Raw genomic sequence first — 22,556 nt, 5'->3', positions numbered from 1 at the left:
ATTTCCACAAGGGATAGGGAATGAAGGACTTGCTCAAAACAGCTGGGCTGGAGCACTGAGGCAAATCCAAGATAGCTTACCAGACCCCAACACTGAATTCAAATCCCAGCCCTGAAATTTACTATTTGTGTGACTTTGGGCAAGTCAGGCAAGCAATAGTAGTAGTAGTAGTAGTAGTAGTAGTAGTAGTAGTAGTAGTAGTAGTAGTAGTAGTAGTAGTAGTAGTAGGTGCCTATTATGTTTCAGGCACTGTGCCAAACACTGGGTATGCAAAGAAAGGCGAAATCCCTACCCTCAAGGAGTTTCTAATCCAATCTAAGTTTATGATCTTGTCAACTTTCTGTGTGACCTTGGCTAAGTCACCTAAATTCAGAAAGTTTATTTGTAACCATAAGGCAAAAGTCCTGCCCATTCTCTTCTCTGGTCAGACCACATGTGGAATAGTCTTGTTCAGTCCTGGGCACTATATGTTGATGTTGATAAGCTTTATGGTATCCAGAGGAAAGCAGCCAAGATGGTCAAGCGCTTACTGCGTACCAAGGCACTGTGCTAAGCACTTTACAATCCTTATTTCATTTGATCCCTACAACAAACCTGGGAGGTGGCTGCTATTATTATCTTCATTTTACAGATGTGGAAATTCAGGCAGACTGAGATGCCTTGCCCAGGGCCATACAGCTAGTGTCTGAGGCTAGATTTGAACGCAGGCCTCCCTGACTCCAAATGCTGAGCTGCCTCAATGCTCCACCCTTGCCTCCAGGTCCTCTGGCAGTACATGATGAAACAACCCTTGGCCATCATCCAAGCAGTCCCTAAATGAGACTTTGATCCTCTAACCCCTGGCAGCCATCCATTTCATCTGTAAAATGAGTTTGACTAGTTTGTGAATCCAGTACTAACCTAATTATTCCATCTAAAAAACCAGGGTGAGTCTGCCACTTCTCCCATCTCTCTGAGACTGGGCATGCCTGGAGAGCCTGGGGTGGGGGTTGGATCTCACCAACATTTCATCCCATTGAGTATGGTCAATCAGTTATCCAGCATACAGTTAAGCACAAGGGGCTACAAAGAAAGGCCAAAGACAAGCCCTGACCTCAAGGAGCTCACAGTCAGACAGGGGAGACATCATGAAAATGACTATGTACAAACAAGATGGAGACAGGTTCCATTGGGAGTGATCTCTGAGGGAAGGCATTAGTGGCAGTGGGCTCAGGAAGGCTTCTTCCAGAAGGTAGGGTTTTAGCTGAGACTTGATGGAGGTCAGGAGGTGGAAATGAGGAGGAATAGCATTCTAGACATGGGGGATGATCAGGAGATGGAGTGTCCTATGGAAGGAACAACCAGGAGGCGGGTGACACTGGATTTGAAATTAAGTGAAGGGGAGAAAGGTGTAAGAAGACCAGAAAGCAAGAAAGAAACCAGGTTGTAAAGGGCTTTCAAAGCCAAATGGACAATTTTATATTTGATCCCAGAAGTAATAGGGAGCCGTTGGAGTTTATTGAGTGAAGGAGTGTGGGGTAACATGATCAGACCTGTACTTTAGGAACTTTGAAAGCTGAGTGGCAGATGGATTGGAGTGGGGAGAAACTGGAGGCAGGCAGACTCCCACCCCCACCCCCAGCAGGCTTTTGCAATGGTTCAGGCATGAAGTGAAGCAGGTCTGCTTCAGGGTGGGGACAGCGTCAGAAGAGAGAAGGGAGTATATTCAAAATACGCTTTGAAGGTGGAATTGCTAAGACTTGAAAACAGATTAGAGAAGCCATATAGTCCAAACACTTACTTTGTAGATGAAGAAAGTGAGGCACTGGGGAAATGAAACAGCTTGCCTGAGGTCGGATCAGAGTTAGAATTGGAACCTAGGCTAATAAAGCAAGAAGCATTTATTAGGCATCTACTGTATACCCAGCACTACGCGGTCATCCTGTGAGCTCACCACCGACCCATTCTTCCAATGCCATCCACATGAGTTCATGAAGAGTGCTTCTCCTGAAGCATTGGGGCCAAGAAGGGGAGGGTGAATAAATGCACAGATTTGCCACCGTAAACAAAAATCAAGAGGCTTCAGAAATTGTAAAGCCTTCTCAAACCTCCACTTAACATCTTCAGGGTCTTCATGCCCTGACCTGAGCCACCCTTGGCAACCCGGTGTAGGAGCCCTGCAACAAGACAGTTTCCAGGACTGAATGGAGAAGGAATCCCAGTGACCCAAACAATTACAACATTGGAGCACAATGCAGCATCAATACTATAATTCACATACCCGGGAATGGATGCCATCCTTTATTACCATTGCATGTAATTATCCTGCATTGATACTTGTACAGGCTGGGTGCTGGGCTGGGCTCTTTCCCCTTGCCACAACAAAGCTGGATTTTTCCTCTCCAGTCATCCCGGAATCAGGGCAGAGCCCTCGGCAGTCTCCCGCAAGCCAGGCGTGGGACCAGAGCACCCTGAGCCACTCTCATGTTGGTCCGACTTCCCTGACCCTGGACCCTTCTTGGCATTTTTTCGAGAAACCCAACACAATAGGCAGCATTTTCTTGAACTTATTAAAAAATCCAGACTTGTAAATTAATTTGTTCGGTGTTGTACAATGGCGGTGCAGATGGACTCATTAGCATGCACACAACAAATAATTATAGATGAATTTTTAGCTGGCCTGCCTAATGGGCTTGCTGGGTTAATTATGTCAATGTATAATTACATCAGCCGTGGGAGACATAATGGTACACCCTGCTGAGCAGACACTGGCTAATGATGGTGTAATGCTGACAGAGGAGAGACAGACTGTTTGAATGCACCTGCTTACCTCGGCATAAACTGCTATTGTCTCCTTCTTCCTTTGCCTAAATAAACAGGCATTATTAGGAGGGGGGATGGTGGAGTGAGGGAGAGGAAAGAGGTTGGCTTGTTGAGGCCAAGGGAAGCCAAGGAGCTTCTAGTGGGAAGGGGTCGGTGGTCCCTGGATTCTCAGCAGGAGCAGGGTAAAGATGCCACTCTGGGGTTAACACATGACTCAGAAATGCCCATTTGGGAGGGCAGGTTCTTCATAAGGATGGGAAATGGAAATGAAGCAGTGTGGGATGGGGAAAAAAACAGTAATTGAATCGGGAGTGTTGGGGTTGGCCATGAGCTCTCTAAAGAAGCCGCTTCTCCTCTGTGGGAGCATGTCGCCCTCTGTGACATGAGGGGTTGGAGGGGTGGACTAGATGGTCTCTAAGGACACTTCTAGCTCTGGCATTCAGTGCTCAAAGGCCCCTCTCATTGCAGGTACCCTTTTTTAGTACCAATGTCCCTCTTGGGTCTGACTTTCTATGATCTAAGGTCCCTCTTAGCCCTGTGTTCTCAATATATGTTCTATGGCCCCTTCAAGGTCAGATATTCCATGTACTGGACTCTGCCCAGCTCTGACATTCCATGGTCTATGGTCCTTCCAGCTCTGATATTCCATGTTCTAAAGTTCTTCCCGCCTCTTAACTATGTTCTGGGCAGGTAGGCCTTACCCCACAGGACTGGCTAGTTTCATCTCCCCCTCAGTACACTCCTGAGATGTTGGGGGCAGGGGATGTTTCTATTTCTATTGGTTCAATACTCCATTTCTATGTATTCTCACCAGTATCAATTGGCAGGTACAGTTAGCGCCTCTCCTGTATCATTGACTGACCCAGTAGTTAGCACTCCAGTATCATTTAATCAATTAATATCAATTACCTTTTATAAAAAGGAAATTTATTGAGAAGATACAGCAAGAATAAAATTGTAAACACAGTCCCCCAAACCTGGAAGGGTGTGATGCATGCTCTTCTCAGTCCCTCGATCTTTGGGGGAAATGAGCTCAGATTTAAAGTGGTTACTATGGAGCATTCAGCCCACCAAGTTCATTTTGGCATGTCATCTAACTGCCGGACAAGCCACTCCCTTGCTGCCTGACAGAGGCTATCAGTTTGGCTATCAGCTGTTGCTGAGCTGGGGCCTTTTCCTTGGGGTTTCATTTCAGTCTGGATAGGAAGAGTAAGACCATTGGTGTTCTCCCCACCTGGAGGCTTACAGCAGTTTTTCGCCTCACTCACTACCATGAAAAAGAGAGACCAGAGTGCTTTTGTACACATGCTCCTTTCTGATTCAGCAGCCAAAGAACAGGCTCCTCTTCAACTGACAGTAAGCAGACAGGAACCAGTTACTGAAGCTTGTGCATGCCCTCCATTACACAGGCCTAGAAAAGGTTCTTCAAGTATCCGTGTAGGGATGGCATCAGTCCGAGAATTCTGTTCTCATTCTAGACGACTGGCTTTCACTGACCAGTATGCCACTCATTTAAACTTTATAGTTTAAATTCCATTTAATAGTTTACAGTTTAAAAACATTTAAACTTTATAGTTTAAAAAATTCTTTCTCCACATGAACCCTGCCCTAGGAGATAATAATATTATTAATAAGGCTATCAAATAATAATAGTATTAGGTACTGTTATTTAATAGTGGTAATATTAAATGCCATAGTTTATAGAATAATTAAAAAGTTTGTTAATCAATATGGTATATATTATTTAATAAAAATTAAAATTATTGCTAATAATACGTCTATAGAGTGCTTTGGTTGCACATAGTGCTTTTTTTGCAACAGCACTATGAGGTAAGTAGCACAAATTTTGTTGTCACCATTTTACAGATGAGGAAAGTGAGGCTTTGAAAACTGAAAGTCTCCTGGATAAGAGTCACCCAAGGTCATAGTGTTGGTGAGGGCAGAATTCACACCTATACATCTAGACTCTGAAGTCCAGTATCCCTATCACATGTCAGGTTGCATTTTGAAGACAGAGGTTTATTATCCCCATATTACTAAGGAGAAAGTGAGACTTGGAGCAGTTAAGTATCTTATCCTTGCCACACTACTAGTAAGAGGCAGAGGCTGGACTTGAACCAGGATCTGATCCCAAATCCTGTGCTTTTCCTATTAAGCTAGGCTGGTGGCTTCTCCATGTTGGAGAGATGGGGCTAGTGAGGAGGGGTGAATTGGGCAAGCGGCTCACAGTTTGCTTTCTCCCCAGATCCTGTGCCTGTGTTTGAGGCAGCAAGAAGCTTAGAAGATAGATTGCAGCAGCTACAAGCTTTTGACCCCACCAGCCAACCCCTGAAAGATCTCCACGTCCAGTGGAAGAAACATCCAGAAATTCTCAAGACCAAAGGTACCATTACTTTCTGCCTAAAAGTTTCCCTGAGGAAAATCATTTGGGGGTTTTAGTGGATTATAAGCTCAATACAAGTCACAAGTGTTGGAAACCCAAAGCTAATGCTATCTGGGACTGCATTGGAATGGCCCAAGCTTCCAGAAAAGGCGGTGGATCCTATTGTCCCCTGCTCTGATCAGAGCATCTGGTATATTGTGTTTAGGTCTGGGCACCACAGTTTAAGAAAAACATTGATAAAGCAGAGAGTAGCCAAAGAAGAACCAGGATGGTGAAGGACCTTGAGTTCATGTCATATGAAGATTGAGTTAAGGAACTGGGGATGTTTACTTGGGAAGAGAAAACTCAGGGGGACAAGACAAGACAAGGCTCATATGAAGAAAGGTCAGACTTGTTCTGTTGGACACCACAAGGCAAAATCAAATAATGGAAAGAGTCAAATTTGAGCTTAAAACCAGGAAAAAATGGAATGAGTTTCCCCGAGAGGTGGTGGGTCTTTGAGCAGAGTCTGGATGACCATTGCCAAGTCTGTTATAATGAAGATTTTAGATTGGATTGATAGATGGCTCTTGAGGTCCCTTCCAACCATCACATTGTATCTGAGAGAGCATCTCTCTCTTCTGATTCCACTTTTCCTCTATTTCCCCAGTTCCCCCAATATCCCTGATCCCCAAGGAATTGCATCCAAGCTGAAACTCAAGATATCTCACTTTACAGTAGTGGGAAAGCTGAAAGGATGGAGAGCTTCGATTTCAAGAAACATTTATTAAGCACTTACTGTGTGCTAAGCACTGTGCTCTGCATTCTGATATAATTAAAAAGAATGAAAAGGTCCCTGTAATCAGGCCCACAAGGAGCAGACCAGAACCAGGAAGGGGCACACTTGTATACAATAAGTCCATCAAAATTTATTAAGTACCTACTATGTGCAAGGCACTGGGGATGAAGAGATAAAAATTAAATAATCCCTACCATCAAGAAGCTTACATCCTTGCTGGCTGAAACAGATATAGACCCTACGAATTTTAGATCTATTTTCTTGTGTCTTTAGTTGTTCAGTCATTTCAGTCCTACTTTCTGTGACCATGTTTGGGGTTTTCTTAACCAAGATACTAGAATGGTTTGCCATTTTCTTCTCCAGCTCATTGGACAGATGAGGAAACTAAGGGAAACAGGGTTAAGTGACTTGCCCAGGATCACACAGCTAGTATCTGAGGCCAGATTTTAACTCAACTCTTCCAGACTTCAGGCCTAGCATACTCTATCCACTGCAGGAGTAGCCACCTAACTGCCCCATTCTCATGATCTCAAAAGTGAGGTGAGAAATGCTCATCCTCCAAGAAGCCCCAATTTCACCACTGTGAGTATTCCTTGCATTGTTTTAGCTCCTAACCCCGTTACCCCTTAGTAGAGGGTCTGTCTCCAGGAGCTTCTGTGTCCAAAGTCATCTCCCTATATCTGGTGGAATCTTTTCAGGCTCTGCTAGGTTGGTCACAACATCATAGGATTATCTAGAGTTGAAAGAGACATTGACTATCATCAACTCCAACCCCCTTATTTTACAGAGGAAGAAACGGAGGCCCGCTGTGTTTCAATAACCAATCATAAGATCCTGTATCTGAAGCTGAAAAAGACCTTTGAGGTCAGCTCCATCATTTACCAGATGAAGAAACTGAGGCTAGAAAAAGGGCAGTGAGTTTGCCACAGTGACACAGATAGTGAGCAACAAACCCAGGATCCAAACCCAGCTCTTCGGGTTGGAGCTGGCCTCCCATGTGTGGGCATACGCAAAGCCCTTCCCACTGTAGTAGGGCGTACCAGACTTTGCCCAGGTTTGTCTCCTCTCTCTAGGTCAAGCACTTTGAACCTTCATTGTGTTATGGAACCCTTTGGAGGCTAGTGAATCTATGGATTCCTTCTAGAATTAACATTTTTTAAATACATAAAACATGCAGGATTACAAAGAATCCAATTACAATTGACATACAGCTATTGAATAGTTTTAAAAACAAGTTCATACCTTTAGAGTCCCTGCTGGCCTTAAGTGATCACTTCAGCACCCATGGATCTGAGTGTTCTTCAGGATAACTCACTCTCCAGTTACAGGTCCAGGCTTTTCAATCTCAAGTGACCAGAATGGCCATCGAGTGAGACCCATGTTCAAAAAACAACCCACTACAACGTACCCACCAATTGTTCATTCATCTGAAAGAAGGGAGGGAAGGAGAACCCCATATTTCCTCCCCTCCTGTGGAAGACTCATTGTAGGGATGTTTTTCCTGCTATCCATCATGGCTCTGGAGTCAGTGGAAACTTCATCAGTCCCTTCCCCACTTCTACCCTTTGCTCCTTGTTCTGATCTCTAGAAATACTAGATTTTCCACTAGCCTAACTTTTGAAAGCCCAGAGTACCCAACATGCCACAGTCACACCCTGGAAGGGAATGAGCCCCTGAATCAACACAGAGCATTTCCCCTTTCAAAGAACTCTGTCCTTTCTGCCCTTCAACCCCTCAACCTTTGTGAGGGAGGCCCGGGATGTTATTAAATGCCTGCCTTGTATGGGCAAGGCCCAGAGTGGGAGATACAAGGGAGGATATGGGGTATCTTTCAAGCCCTGAAGGGATATAAGGCAAGGTGTGGAGACAAGACAGACACAGGAGGCACCTGCCCTCAATGACAACAAAGGGTGATCAATGACTGACTGCCAGCGGAGGACTCGGGGACTTCAGGAGCAGGAGAGATTAATGACTTCTCAAGAAAGGCTTCCTGAAAGGAGCAGAATTTCTACTGACACTTGCACTCCAGGAAAGGGAAGGGCCTTCTTAAGAGGCAGAGGGGTGGAGTGGAAGGAGAACTGAATCCTGAGCCAGATGGTACAAGTTCAAGACACAGGATTCTAGCTGTGTGATCTGTGCCCTCAGTTTCCTCATCTGTGAAATGGAAATATTCAGGCATGCACTACCTGCCTCACAGAGGTGTTATGACAATAACCCCTCTTAATTCCAGTGTTTTCCCCAGTTAATTATTTTCTGTTTATCTTGTATAGGGTTTGCTTTGTATATGTTTGTTTGCGTCTTGTCTCCCTCGTTAGACTGTACCAGCTTTAAAGACGAGGACTGTCTTTTGCTGCTTTTTATATCTCCCTTGCTTAGCACAGTGCCTGGCATATAGTAGGCACTTAATATGTGTTTATTGATTAATAATAGCTAAAATTTTTGCATAATATCCACTATGTGTTGGGCACTATGCTCAACTCTTAACACGTTACTCATTTGATCCTCATAGCAACCCAGGCAGGTAGAGGCTGTTATTATCCCCACTTTACAGATGGGAAAACTGAGGCAGGCAGTAGTTTAAGTGACCTGCCCAGGGGTCACACAGCTAATGAGTGTCTAAGTCTGGATTGGAATTCAGGTCTTTCTGACTCCAAGTCTACAGGTCTCTGTGTACTGTGGCGCCCCAGTGACCATCAGCGATACAATAGGCAGCACACTGGTCTTGGCATCACAGGCTCAGACACCATCGACTCCACCCACCTCCGTTCTTTTTAGATGTGAAGAGACCGAAGCCCAGAGGGAGATCATAGGATCGGTCACAGGGCTAGAGCTGAAAGGAACCTTGGAGGCCACTGACACCAACCACCTCGTTTTACAGATGAGGAAGTCGAGGCCCACGGAGGTGAAGGGACTTGGCCAACATCACGAAGGTAAAAAGTCCCTTCACCTCTTTCGGCCTCAGTTTCGTCATCCGTAAAATGGGGATAATAATAGCCCCTACCTCCCAGGGTTGTTGCAAAGATCAAATGGGATAATACATTTGTAAACACACATTGTAAACTGATATAGATATTAATTACCCTATCATTATTTATTGCTATTATTAAGCACTTTGTAAACCATAAATCTACATCTCTCAGGGATCTCATCATTAGAGAGAGCCATCCCCCACCCCCATCCCACTCCCCCCCACCCCCCCGCCCCGTGTGGGAATTGCAGTCACCCATGCAGATCTCCTCTTTATCTTATTAGAGGGAGCCACTTGAGATTCAGAGTTAAATGACTTGCCCAGGGCCACACAGCAGGTAAGGATGTATTCAGGCCCTCCAGGTGATCTGGTGCTGGGGCAGGATGAATGTAGAATTTCAGATTAAACACCAGCAACCACCTCACCCCACCCCGCGACATCCCATAGTTGATGGCCGGATGTATCAACTCAGGTGCCAAAATCAATGTGGGAAGTTGGGGAAATCAGTTTCTTTACACGGGTTATTGGTCTTTAGCCTCACAGAAGGAAGCTGCTTTCTCTACTTGTCATGCCTCTCCAATGATGTGTTTCTGTCTTCTTTTCTTAACCTCCAGAGCAGAGAGAAGGGACGACTCCGGCTGGGTTCACGGTGTCAGAGGGACCCAGGCTTCCGGGCATTCCCAACAAAGCACTTTTAACAGAAACCTTGCTTCAGAGAAATGAGGCAGAGAAAGAAAAGTGAGTGAGTCAAGGGTGTTTGTGGGGAGCAAGGGAGGTTTGCGCAGGGGAGCCTAGTGATCAGGGCTGGGAAGAACAGATGCTCCTTAGTTCCCAGAAAAGCCTCCATTCCCGTAGAATGATCCAGGAAGCCTGGATCTAATAGGAAGCAAGGTAGCTCAGTGGATAGAGCACTGGGCTTGGAGTCAAGCCCTGAGCTCCTCATTTCTCAAATATATGGAGAACTGAGTAAAACTTATAACAATATGAGTCATTCCCTAATTGGTAAATGGTCAAAGGATATGAACAAGCAGTTATCAAAAGAAGAAATCAAAGTTAACTAAAATCATATAAAATGATCTAAATCACTATTGTTTAGAAAAATACAAGTTAAAACAACTCTGAAGTACCACCTCACATCTATCAGATTGACTAATATGACAGAAAAGGAAAATGACAACTAGGGGATGGGATCTGGAAAAATTGGGACACTAATACATTGTTGGTGTAGTTGTAAACTGATCTAACAATTCTGGAGAACAATATGGAACTATGCTCCAAGGGCTATAAAACTATGTATACCCTTTGATCCAACAATACCCCTGCTAGGTCTGTATCCCAAAGAGATCAAAGAAAATGGAAAAGGACCTATTTGTATAAAAATACTTATAGCAATTCTTTGTGGTAGCAAAAAAATTGGAAATTGGATACCCATCAACTGGGGAACAGCTGAACAAGTTGTGATCTGTCACTGTGGTAGAATACTGTTGTGTTATAAGAAATGATGAAAGGAAATGGTTTCCTAAAAACCTGGAAAGACTTATAGGAACCGATGCAAAGTGAAGTAAGCAGAACCAGGAGACCATTGTGCACAGTAAGGGCAATATGGTAAGAATATTCAGCTGTGAAAGATTTAGCTACTCTGATCAATACAGCGATCCAAGACAATTCCAGAGGACTCATGATGAAAAATGCCATCCACATCCAGAGAGAGAATTGGTGGAGTCTGAGTGCAGATTGAAGCATAATTTTTTTAATTTCTTAATTTTTCTTGGGTTTATTTTTGCAACATTGCTAATTTGGAAATATGCTTTGCATGATTTTGCATATATAACTGATATCACATTTCTTGCCTTCTCCATGAGTGGGAGGGGCAGGAGGGAGGGAAAGAATTTGTAACTCTAAAGTTTTTAAAATATAAATAAAAAAAGAATTTAAAAAATAATTTTTAAAAAAAATAAGACCCAAGTTCAAATCCAGTCTCAGGTACTTACTAACTGTGTGACCCTAGGCAAGTCACTTTACCTTGTTTGCCTCAGTTTCCTCATCTGTAAAATGAACTGGAGAAGGAAATGGCAGTATCTTTGCCAAGAAAACCCCAAATAGGGTCACAAAGAGACTGAGCAACAGCCATTATTATTATTTCTATTATTATTAAAGCACTTACCCTATAGAAAATGCTATAGAAATGGTAGTAGTAATAGTAACAGTAGTAGTCAGTCTTAGCAGTAGTAGTAGCAGTAATTACCTTCACATTTGTATACCTGTCACTCTTTTTTTCATTTAAAATTCTTTCTATTAATAAGTATTTATTAAGTAGTAGTTGTGGTAGTAGTAGTAGTAGTAGTAGTAGTAGTAGTAGTAGTAGTAGTAGTAGTAGTAGTATGAATTACCTTTACATTTGTGTACCCATTACTCTCTATTTAAATTTTTTTCTATTAATAAACATTTATTTTCTATCCCTCTCCTCTACCCCCATTTAAAAAATGATAAACAAAATCCTTTAAAACATAAGCAAGAAATATAAATTCCCACATTGTCTGTGTCTGAAAAATGTTCATCTTACTCCTCACCTTGAGTTCATTCCTTCCCTGTCAGCAAGTAGGCAGCATCCTTCATCACTGGTCCTCCAGAGTCATTGTTGGCCATTGTGTTGGTCAGTTAAGTCTTTCCAAACCACCTTCACCATGTTGCTGTTACCCTAGAAATTGTTCTCCTGGTTCAGCACATCCTAGTCACTTTCAGTGTGTTGGTAACCTACACATCCATGAAAATGTCCTATGAGATAAGGAGAGTAGGGGTCATGTACCTTATTTTACCAATGGAAAAATTTGAGCCTATAGAAGTAAAGTGACCATTCCAAGGTCATAAAGCAAGTTAATGACTGAGCCAAGAACAAGCCTTCTGATTTACTTCCCACTGGACCATACTTCCTTGTCTTGAATTTTCCTACTATTTTTAAGAAAGTAATGGCTCATGTATATAGTTTCTGGGGTAGGCAGATGCTTAGGAAGCTCTTTTCTTGAACAGTAAGTAAGTAAGCCTATTAAATCTATTAATTGTCTCATTAATGTGGTTAACAAGGCCTCTTAACACTGAAAGCCTATTGTCTCCCAAGGGAAATCCATGCTCTCCCTAGCTTAGCCAGGACACTGAGTCCTTCTAAGCACCCACTCTCAGTAGTGTTGGAGAAGGCTCCACTTGGGAGGAAATTTTTCCTGGACATCTTGCAACTCTCCCTCCCCTCCCCTCATCTGCTCCTAGTTTTTCCCTCCAGGGCCAAGGAGAGTAAGACTAATCCCTCTTCCATATGACAGCTATCATGGTCTCTCTGAAATTTCCCTTCTCCAGGGTAAACATGCCCAGTTCCCTCAATGGATCCTCATAAGACATGGAGTCAAGGCACTTCATCAGCCTGGTAGCGCTCCTCTGGATACCCTCCAGTTTATCAATGCCCTTTTTTTTCAAAATAAGATTATTTTATTAGACATATTGGGTACTTAAAATGTTTGTTGTATGGAATTCGAATGAGTAAAGAAGAGTGTGTGTTTGAATATTAAACATTATTATATATATTATAGAGATGAATTCTTTGGATAGTTTAAGTGCTAGGATATACCTTAAGACAAGTGTGTATTTGAATACTAAATATATATCTATATAATAGAGTTGAATTTTTATATTGCTTAAATGCTAGGACACATCTTAAAAAGAGTATGTATTTGAATATTTTATACATCTATACATACATATATATATACATAATAGAGTTGAATTTTTTGGATTGTTTAAATGCTAGTCTATACCCTCTTTACCACAGACATTCATCACCTTGTAATTCTAGTTACTGTGGTCACTGTTTTTGCATATACTCTCCAAGTCATACAGAATCGTCCTTTGCTAGAGATCACCTGCTTCTCTCCATCAATGCCTTTCTTAAAATGTGGTGCCCAGAAGGGAACACAATATTCCACATCTGACCTGATCAGGGCAAACTCTGATGCCTTCCTTAATGAAACAGCCCAAGGATTGTTCCCTTTGGCCCTAGAGGCAGAACCAGGGGCAATGGATAGAAGCTGAAGAGAGGCAGATTTAAAGTCTGTGTCAGACAAAAGTTCCCAACAATCAAAGCTAGAATGGGCTGCCTTGAAAGGAGGTGGCTTCCCCATTGCTGGAGGAATTTACGTCAAGGCTGCATGACCATTTGTTGGGCATGTTATAGAGGCAACTAAGGGGCACAGTGGGTAAGAACATGGGCCTGGCATTAGGAGGATCTGAGTTCAAAACTAACCTCAGACATTTAGTAGCTGTGTGAACCTGGGGAAGTCAATTGCTCTCAGCCTCAGTTCTCTCATCTGTAAAATGGGAATAACAATAGCACCCACCTCTCAGTGTTGTTGTGAGGATAAAGTGAGAGAGAGGAAGGAAGGAAGGAAGGAAGGAAGGAAGGAAGGAAGGAAGGAAGGAAGGAAGGGAAGAATTGAGAGAGAAAGAATTAAAAATCTTGACGTCAGATGAGCCAAGTTCAAATCCTACCTTCTGTATAACCAGCTACATGACTCTGGGCAAATGAGTTAACTTCTCTGTTCCTGATATGTAAAATAGGGTAAGTCTTGCTTGGGCTGCCATGTAACAAAGAAAGGCCATTGTCACATGACTGCAGAAGATACCATTGTCGTCTCATCCCCCTTGTACAATTGAGGGGTTAAATGATTTGCCCAGGACCAACAAGCAGTGACATGAACCCATGTCTTCTGACATAAAAGCTGGTTGCCCCCCTCCTCTGCAAATAAGGAATTCAGTCTAGATCAAGAGTCTCCAAGTTTTCGGTCTCAGGACTCCTCTACACTTAAAGACTATTGAGGACCTCCACCAAAGAGCTTTTGTTTCTTGTGCTTTGTGTCTACTGATATTTACCATGTTAGAAACTGAAGCATCTTAGTATTACAGTGAAAATAGTTTTGACTTCAAGGAGCCCTTGAAAGGATCCGGGGGATGGCCTTCCAAAGGTCTGCAAACCACACTTTGAGAACTACTAGGTGAATGAATGGGCATTTATTAATTGCTTACTGTATGCCAAACACTGTACTGAGAGTTTGAGAGGATACAAAAGATGGCCCCTAAGTCTTTTCTATACTAATATTCTGTGATTATGGAATCTCAGAGTTGATAGGGAGCTTAGTGGTCAGTTAATCTAAGCCCCAACAGTACCAGATTTTTCTCTTCACAACAAGGGCTCATCCAGCCTTCTCTTGAGAACATCCAGTGAGGGGGGATACTGCTGTCTCTTGAGGCGACAGCCCCCTCCCACTTCTAGGCAGCTCTAGTGCTTAAGAAAGATTCCTTGGCCTCCACCCAAAATGCAAAAAGGTTATTCCTGATGCTGCCTTCTATTTGTGTGTGTTCGTCCTTCGTTGCCGAAGAAGACCATGCCATCAGAGAAATAATGACATGACTTACACTTGACTTTGTTTTTGAGTGAGGGAGGGCTGTGCAGGTCACCAGCCTCACTTCTCCTCCAGAGCCATCTGAATCCAGTGACCAGATATTCATCAGGATGACTGGAGATAACCCAGGATGAGGCAATTGGGGTTAAGTGACTTGCCCAAGGTCACACAGCTAGTGAATGTCAAGTGTCTGAGGTGCTGCCTTCTAGAATCAAGAAAAACTAAGGCCAATCCCTTCTCCACAAGACAGGTTTTTAAATACTCAGCTCTCCTGTGCCCCTCCCATCATTCCACAATAGTGATCATTTATTAAGCATCTACTGTGTGTCGTGTACTAAGTACCAAGGATACGATGAAGTCTTCTTTTCTCTCATTCTAATCTGGATTCAGTCAAAGGGTCACACTTGAGGACCTAGAGAGCCACATGTAGCCTCAAGGCCGCAGGTTCCCCATCCCTGTAATCTATCTCTCTTGGAGAACAGGGTCCTTCAGTCACAGGTCCCTTGTCAGATCCTAGCTTTTAAAAGCCTCTGAAAAGTTTCTCAGACCTTCCTTCTACCTGTACTAACTGTAATAGAAAATGTGTTTGCCATGCTGTAAGCTTTGCAAAGTGCTTTGTGTACGGCATCTCATTCTAACCTCATGACAATCCTGGGAAGTAAGTGTTGTTATTATCCCCATGTTACAGATGAGAAACTGAGGCTGAGGGAGATTAAATGACATAAGTCACACAGCTAGTTTATGTCTGAGGCAGAACTTGAACTCAGCTCGCCTTAGTCCCAAGCCCAGCACTGCAGCCACATGCATCACCTTAGGTGCTCTGTAATTTGAGCCCTGTCCTCTTTGGGTGAAGAAACAGCTGCTCACCAGGAGACCTTCACACAGGGACAATGGTGGACCGCTCATTTCAGCCAGCGAGAAACCCAGGAACCTCTGTTCTTTCCTGCCAGCTGCTTAAGAGCCCTCCTATCAACCTGGCCCAATTTTGTCTGTGTTCTTCCAACTTCGTAATCACCCCAGGATCCTCTGACTCTGGCTCTCTGCCTGTCACTTCTCTGTCTGTCTCTCTATTCTCTGTCTCTGTCTTTCTGTCTGTCTCTGTTTCTCTGTGTCTATCTGCATGTCTCTGTCTTTGCCTCTCTGTCTCTCCCTCCTTCTCTCTCTCTCTCTCTCTCTCTCTCTCTCTCCCTCCCTCTCTCTCCCTCTCTCCCTCTCTCACCTTCCCTCCCTTCTTCCTTCCCTCCCTCTGTCCATCTCCTCTGCCTTTGTCTCTCTGTCTCTCTCCCCTCTTTTTTTCACTCTCTCCCTCCCTTTTTCTCTCCCTCTTTCTCTTTCCATATCTCTCTCTGTCTCTATCTTTCTTTCCCTCTGTCTATCTCTCTGTCTGTCTCTCTCCTTTCCTTCCTTCTTCCCTCCCTCCCTCTCTATCTCTTTCCATCACAAATTTTACAGAGAGATTTTCTTCTGGGCTGAGCTCCAAGGTGCCCAACTCCAGCCTGGAGAGAGGTTTTTATAGTCAGGGCTATAAACCCAGGGATATAGAGGTTTATAATGGAAATGCTGACAGCACCTTAACTGGGGCATCCCGAATGGTGGGCCCATAATAAGCACATAAACTTGGTAGCATAACTTCTGAATTATAGTCTTAAGTATGCAGTAAAAAGGTAACAGAGCAAACCAATGGAAATAAGACGGAGGATGGTGAGGTCTCCACCAGGGACAGGCATTGCCCAAGGGCCAGAGGGGGCTGGGGAGTCTCCTATCCCAGAAGGCATCAGGAAACTCACTGGAGGCTCACAGAGCCCCTGTCCTTTTTCAGAACAAAGGGGTAGCAAGATAGACTTATTATCTGGGAATAAAGAGATGTTCTTAGCCCCTCTGTCCCCTAACTTAGGCAGACCACATCTAAAATGTTGGGTTCCAGTCTAGGCAGCACAATTAAGGGAGGACCTTAATTAAACTGGAGAATGAACAGCCAACATGACAAAGTCAGTATCTCATTGTATGCTGGTGCAGCAGATGAGGGTTTGAATTGGAGTCGAATCCTGCCTCAGACAATTAATGGCTGTATGACCCTGACCAAGTCACTTGACCTCAGTTTGCCTTGGGTTCCTCATCTGTAAAATGGGGATAATAATAGCACCTGCCTCACAGGGTTATGGTGTGGATCAAATGAACTAGGCAAATAGTAAGGACTTAATAAATGCTTGTTTCCTTCCTTCTGTCAATCTCAGCTTCCTAAACTATAAAATAGGGTTAACACAGGGCTGTGAGGATCAAATGAGATAATATATAAATATGATATTTATAAATAATATAGACATGTTAATATACTGTAATCATACAATATAATCATATTTATATATAACATATAAAGTGCTTTTCAAGTACCTTAAAGCTCAATACTGACGTCATCAATATTATTGATTTTCATTTATTAAGTATTAATGTCATTAATAAAATAATTACCAGTGGACATTATTATAATGAATTAATTATTCATGTTCGTTATTGCCATTATTTAATTCATCTGAAGGAACTGGAAATGTTTAGTGTGAAGAAGAAAAGATTCAGGGGGGCCATGCTAGCTGTCATCCAGCGTCATCACATGGAGAAGGGAGAAGTGTGGCTCTACTTGGCCCCCAAGGGCCAACCAGTGGGTGAAAATTCAGAGACCAATTTAAGCGCAATATCAGGAGAGTCTCCCTAGTGATGAGAGCCATCCCAAGAGGAATGAGCCACCCTGGGCATCCTCTGGCAGAGGCTGCATGACCCCATGCCCAGGCAGTTAGAGAACAGCTTTGGTCCAGGCTTGGCTTGGAGTAGGTGGCTTCTGGGGTCCCTTCCCATCTGACGTTCTGAGATGTGCTTGAAGCAGGTCCTGAATCCAGGGCTGCGGATTTCTGAGGCTGGCCAGCCTTCTCTTCACTGCCCAGCTCTGCATCTCCACCAAAATGTCAGAGGCGAGGCAGCTAGCAGCCTCTAAGGTGACTGGCCCCAGCATAAGGCAGGGGTTGGCCCTGAGTATCTCAAACCAATCTGAACCAGGACTGGTCTCTCCACAGGGGCCTACAGGAAGCACAAATCACTTTGGCCGCTAGACTGGGGGAGGCAGAAGAAAAGATCAAGATTCTACATTCAGGTACTCAAAGGGTCCCCATTCAGAGCCCAGGGGCCTGGGCTGGAGGAGTGAGCCAGCGCTCCAGAGCTGAGATCATATAGGAAAAAAAAAATGTGTCCATACCTGGGATTATGCAGTGTGGGGGACTCTAAGTGCAGGAACTCCATCCGTGGACATAGACTAGCCACTCCTTGGTACCTTTCATTCTTCAAAGGGGCCAGCAAGGGTCAGAGGCAGGACTTCAGCCTAGCTCTTTCCTGACTCCTGTCTCCATGGGCTCCATGGACTCCTGTCCACTAAGCTGCTTTTCTCTACATGTACAGAATATCATGTGATTTCATTGATACAAGTACTTCCAGCAAAGAAATTCCCTCTCCCAATACAGATGAATAATTCTTCTGTAATCTGTAGTCTTCAAGCAATACCTGATGAGAAAGAGAATAACTTACTGAAGGGGCAACACAGCTGGCATGTGCCAAAGAAGGGACTTGAATCCAAACATTTGACTGGGGACAGTCGCAATGCCTCTTTAAAGCTGGCAGAGTGCTGAAAGGGAGGGACTTGGGGTCTGGAAGACCTGGGATCAAACACTTACTGTGTGACCCTGGGCAAGTCACTTGTCCTCCTTAAGCTTCAGTTTGCTTATCTGTAAAATGAACATAATAATATCACCTCCCTCCCAAGGTTGTTGTGAGGATAAAATGACACACACATTCATTTGCAAACCATTAGATGCCATATAAATGCTAGTTAGTGCCCTCGATATTAAAGGCTCTCCTCCAACAAGGGGTCCCCTCTGTTTATGTTACAGAAAGACACCAATGGACTCTTCTACAAACTTCTAATGATTAATGCCAAACAAGGCATGATCCAATGTGTGCTTAAGAAAAGTGTTTCTTGCTGTCATGGAAAATGGGGCAACACAGTGTCATACGGGGGAAGAACTCTGAATTTGTTCAAATCCTAACTGTAAATGTGCCATTTACTACACGTGTGGCTTTGAGTCAGTCACTGAACCTCTCTATACCTCAGTTTCTCAATCCATGAATAAGACATTTGTGCAAAAATGTCCCTTTTAGATCTAGTTCTGTGATCCCTCGGTCTTTTTCTGAACTTCCTCATCTGTAAAATGAAGACTTGATGACCACCTTTCGACCCTAAATCTGTGGTTCCTAGGCTGACCCTGTATCCACTGTGCCCCCTTGCTGCCTTCTCAATTGAGATGTACATTCTTATGATATAACCAAAGATGGGAGATAGAACCTCAACCTGTGATCTGATTGGTATTGAGAACTCCCAGGGGAAGAAAGTCCCTCCACCAATGCAAATCAGAACTTTCTCTGTAGCTTCTCATCTTAAAGAGCTGTTCAGAGCAGGGAGGTCAAATGCAGGGTGACCCACAGAACTCCCAAATGCAGTGAGAACCATACTAAATGAAGTGGGGAAATATTTAACAAAATAAATAAAAACGCAGTAAAACATAGACGATGTTAATATGTGGTTTTCTAAGTCAATATGTAGCCCTCGAGGATCTTTATGACTGGTTTACTGGCCCCCATTTCTATTTGAGTTTGACTTCACTGATTTAGAGCTCTGAGAGTTTAAAAGAGTTGCCTACAGTCACACAGCCAGATTATAGTAGAACTTGAACCCAGGTCTTCCTGGCTTTGAGGATAGTCCTCTGTCCACTATGCCAGCTGCCAAGCCTCAATGACATAGTTTGATCTCAGCTTATTCTACTCTTTCCCAACCCAAGGTCCAGCACCTAGACTCAGAGGAGAGTCAGTCAGTCAAGAAACATCTATTAGGGGTCTACTATGTGCCAGACACTGTGCTAAGTGCTGAGGACACAAACACAAAAAAGAAATATGGTCTCTACCCTTAAGGAGCTTCTAATCTAATGAAGGAAGAGAATATATAAAAGCTGAAAAGTAGAAGGAAGGAGATTCAGGAAGATACCTGGGTAGGAATGTCCAGAAGTCCAGAACTAGGACAGCCAGCCAGGAAATAAGGGAAGGAATGGCTGTGCTGGGCCCCCTCCTTAAATGAAGGGTGTTCATGGCTGTGCCTTCTAGTTAGAGGGGCAAGAGTGTTACAAGGAAGTGTGAGGATCAAGGCTGATTCCATCCTGCAAAGTGATGAGGTTTCCTAATGAGAGAAGTGTGTGAGTGTATGTGTATAGATCCATAAATGGCTACATGGTTGGTTAGTTGGTTGGATGGATGGATGGATGGATGGATGCATTGGTGAATGTATGGATCATTGGATGGATGGATGGATAGATGGATTGATGGATAGATGAATCATTAGATGGATGAATGAATTGGATGGATGGATTGGTAGACAGATGGATGAATTGGTAGATGGATGGATGAATGGATGGCTGGATGAATAGATGGGTTGGTGAATGTGTGGATCATTGAATGGATGGATAGATGAATTGGTGGATAGATGAATCATTGGATGGATGGATAGATATGTATGTTTATATATAATATATATGCATACTTATATCTATGTACCCATAGCTATAAATATATACATGTACAACTTTTCAGTTTAAAAAGATAAAGGTCAGCAAGAGTTAGGATCCTCGGATCATAGCTCTGAAACTAGAAGGGACCTCAGAGGTCATCTAGTCCAACTCCCTCATTTTATAGATCAGGAAACTGAGGCCTGGAAACAGTGAATAGCTTGCTCAAGCTCACACAGGTAGTAGGACCACAGATCATAGTAGTAGAAATAGGTTCCCAGATTTAGAGATAGAAGTGAACTCAGAGGTAACAAGTCTTACCCTTGTTTTATAAATGAGGAAATTGAAGCCCATGGAGATTTCAGTGACTTGACCAGTGTCACTTAGGATATGATGGAGAATTTGGAAAAGGGGAAGCAGGGACTTGATCACCAGATCCCTATTTGAGTAGAAGGAAAGAACGCCTGAAGGTTCAAGGAGGCAGATTTAGGATCAATAAAAAGAAATGTCACTTAAATAAATGTCTGATGAATTACCCCAGGTGAACAGATATGAGATTCTTTACCCCTGAAAGGCACCACAGGCCCAATATATGGGGAAGTCCAAGAAGGATATGCAGGAACTTGTGCTTAATGGAGATTGAGGAAAATGAAGGATGTTAAGGAAGCCAAGCTTGTGTCCGTGATCTTCTGTGATGACATCATAAAGGAGAAACTTCCATGCTTCCCCACTTAACCCTTCACCCCCACAGCTCCTTAGCCTGTTTGTCAGGGACCCAGGACCACTGACAAGGGCAGGAGGGGGTGGGGCTCTTTTGGCAAAGGATGTGGCTGTGACTCAGTCATCGTTGCCCAGTTCATCTGTATACTCTGGGCCTAAGACCTCAGACAGCTTTTAGCACAGCCCTGATGTGCAAGGCTTTCTCCAGAGCCTCACAGAACACAGGGAGACACAAATCCAGATAAACAGAAGAAGCGTCCCAGGTAACCATACTCCCCATAACTGCTCCCATGTCCTCCCTCCCATCTAAGTGGCCAGCTTTACAGTCACACTTTAAGGATCAGCCTGGGCAGCCATGTGGCAGTAGGGATTAATATTAGGGGATGGGGAAGGGGTTGGGCTAGATGGCCCTTGGGCGTCCCTTTCGTTCCTAAATCTATGATCCCAAGGTGCTATAGTGCTCTCATCAGGGATGTTAGTACCAACTGTTGTCTTCTTGGTCCTGCCCTCCAGCCTTCCTGATTATGGTAATTCCCATTTCCAAAAAGACTGCCCTCCATGGAGGAAGCTAGGTAGCCTAGTGGAGAGAGCCCTGGTCTTGGACCCAGGTAGAACTGAGTTCAAATCCTGTCTCAGACAGTGAATAACGAGGTGGCCACAGGCAAGTCATTTGACAAGTCACTCTGGGCTTCAGTTTCCTCATCCATAAAATGGGTTGTTGGGGTGGGATGGACAAGGAATGCTGTGATTTCTAAGGTCCTGAGTATGCCATCCTGCCTACTGGGATGACAGAAGCAGAGAGTGTCCTGCAGTGGGAATGAGAAGTTGGCCTCATACCCTCTCTTCATCCCTCCCTTGGCCTCTTCGTTGGGGCTCCATGAGCGGGAGGGTTTGCTCACTCACCATGTCCCTTCTTTTCTTGATGGACAGCGCTAAAGGCCACGCAGACAGAGCTACTGGACCTACGGTGTAAATACGATGAAGAAGCAGCATCCAAGTAAGTGAGCCCCTTCAGACTTCCCCATCTGGCTTTTGCTTGGCCTTGTTGAGGGGGGCCAGGGTCCAAGCAATGGGAACAGGTGAGGAAACACTTGCTAAGTCAGCACTGCCCAATTTCAGCCCCTCCTGGGTCAACACAGACCCCCATGTACAGCTCAATAGAGATGATCAGATGGTGCAATGTCCAGAGCTTGGAACTTAAAGTCAGAAAACCTAATTCGAATCCTGCCTCACTTATTAGTTTTGTGTGGCCCTGGACAGGTCATTTTACTGCTCTTGGCCTCAACTTTCTCAGTGGTAAAATGGGGATAATAATAGCACCACTTCACAGGGTCATTGTGAGGATAAAATGAGGTGACATATATGAAATGCTTTGCAAACATTAAAATGATACATAAATGTGACCTAGTATTATTATTAATAATAAATTAAGTAACCCAGGGTCATGCCAGCCACTGATATGATGAATGAGTTGGTTAGACTTCTTGACCTCCATAAACATATCCCCTTTCCCTGGTGCCGTATCACTGAGTCTTCATGCTGGGTTGGCCAGACTATGGAATTCTAGCCATCCCTGCCTCAGTCACTCAGTATCCATGTGACCGTGAACAGATTACTTCACCTTCATGGGACTCAGTTTCCTCACCGATAAAATGAGAGGGTGGGTTTAGTCACCTCTGAGGTCCCTTCTAGCTCTAGATCTATGATCCCCAAGACTTTCCTTTATCTCCAGTCAACCAATAAGCCTTTTCCATGCTTTTCCTTTCCCTTTTGCCAGACACTGGGCATACAAGTACTAGAGATAAAAGAATTCCCACATGCAAGCTTATGTTCTAAAGGGAGAGAGATAAAAATATAGGAAGAAAAT

At 43.8% G+C, this 22,556-nt stretch overlaps 1 protein-coding gene and 1 long non-coding RNA gene across 10 annotated transcripts in view; one reads left to right on the top strand and one right to left on the bottom strand.

Moving 5' to 3' along the window:
* CUX2 (cut like homeobox 2) overlaps positions 1-22,556 on the top strand; it is a 366,464-nt gene that overhangs the window by 303,191 nt on the left and 40,717 nt on the right. For 4 of the 5 annotated variants that reach the window (XM_072600459.1, XM_072600460.1, XM_072600461.1 and 1 more), the window contains 4 exons: positions 5,048-5,185; positions 9,546-9,669; positions 17,441-17,517; positions 21,620-21,686. In XM_072600459.1, the coding sequence (XP_072456560.1) occupies positions 5,048-5,185; positions 9,546-9,669; positions 17,441-17,517; positions 21,620-21,686 (406 nt within the window). Of the gene's footprint in view, positions 1-5,047; positions 5,186-9,545; positions 9,670-17,440; positions 17,518-20,737; positions 20,953-21,619; positions 21,687-22,556 lie in introns of those variants that run through there. The other variant, XM_072600464.1, reaches the window with a different exon arrangement.
* Positions 9,259-21,963, bottom strand: LOC140499276 (uncharacterized). Of its 5 annotated transcripts, none has more exons than XR_011965340.1 (4): positions 21,593-21,963; positions 17,620-17,921; positions 11,502-11,706; positions 9,259-9,636 (listed from the first exon to the last, which is right to left on the bottom strand). It is a non-coding gene; the product is annotated as an uncharacterized lncRNA (long non-coding RNA). The 5 variants fall into 5 exon arrangements; XR_011965339.1 differs by lacking the exon at positions 21,593-21,963 and adding an exon at positions 20,535-20,675; XR_011965338.1 differs by lacking the exon at positions 21,593-21,963 and adding an exon at positions 20,291-20,383.

This window comes from Notamacropus eugenii, chromosome 4 (assembly GCF_028372415.1).
Source record: "Notamacropus eugenii isolate mMacEug1 chromosome 4, mMacEug1.pri_v2, whole genome shotgun sequence".
NCBI classification, from domain to species: domain Eukaryota; kingdom Metazoa; phylum Chordata; class Mammalia; order Diprotodontia; family Macropodidae; genus Notamacropus; species Notamacropus eugenii.
This window is presented reverse-complemented; position numbering and strand designations above follow the sequence as displayed.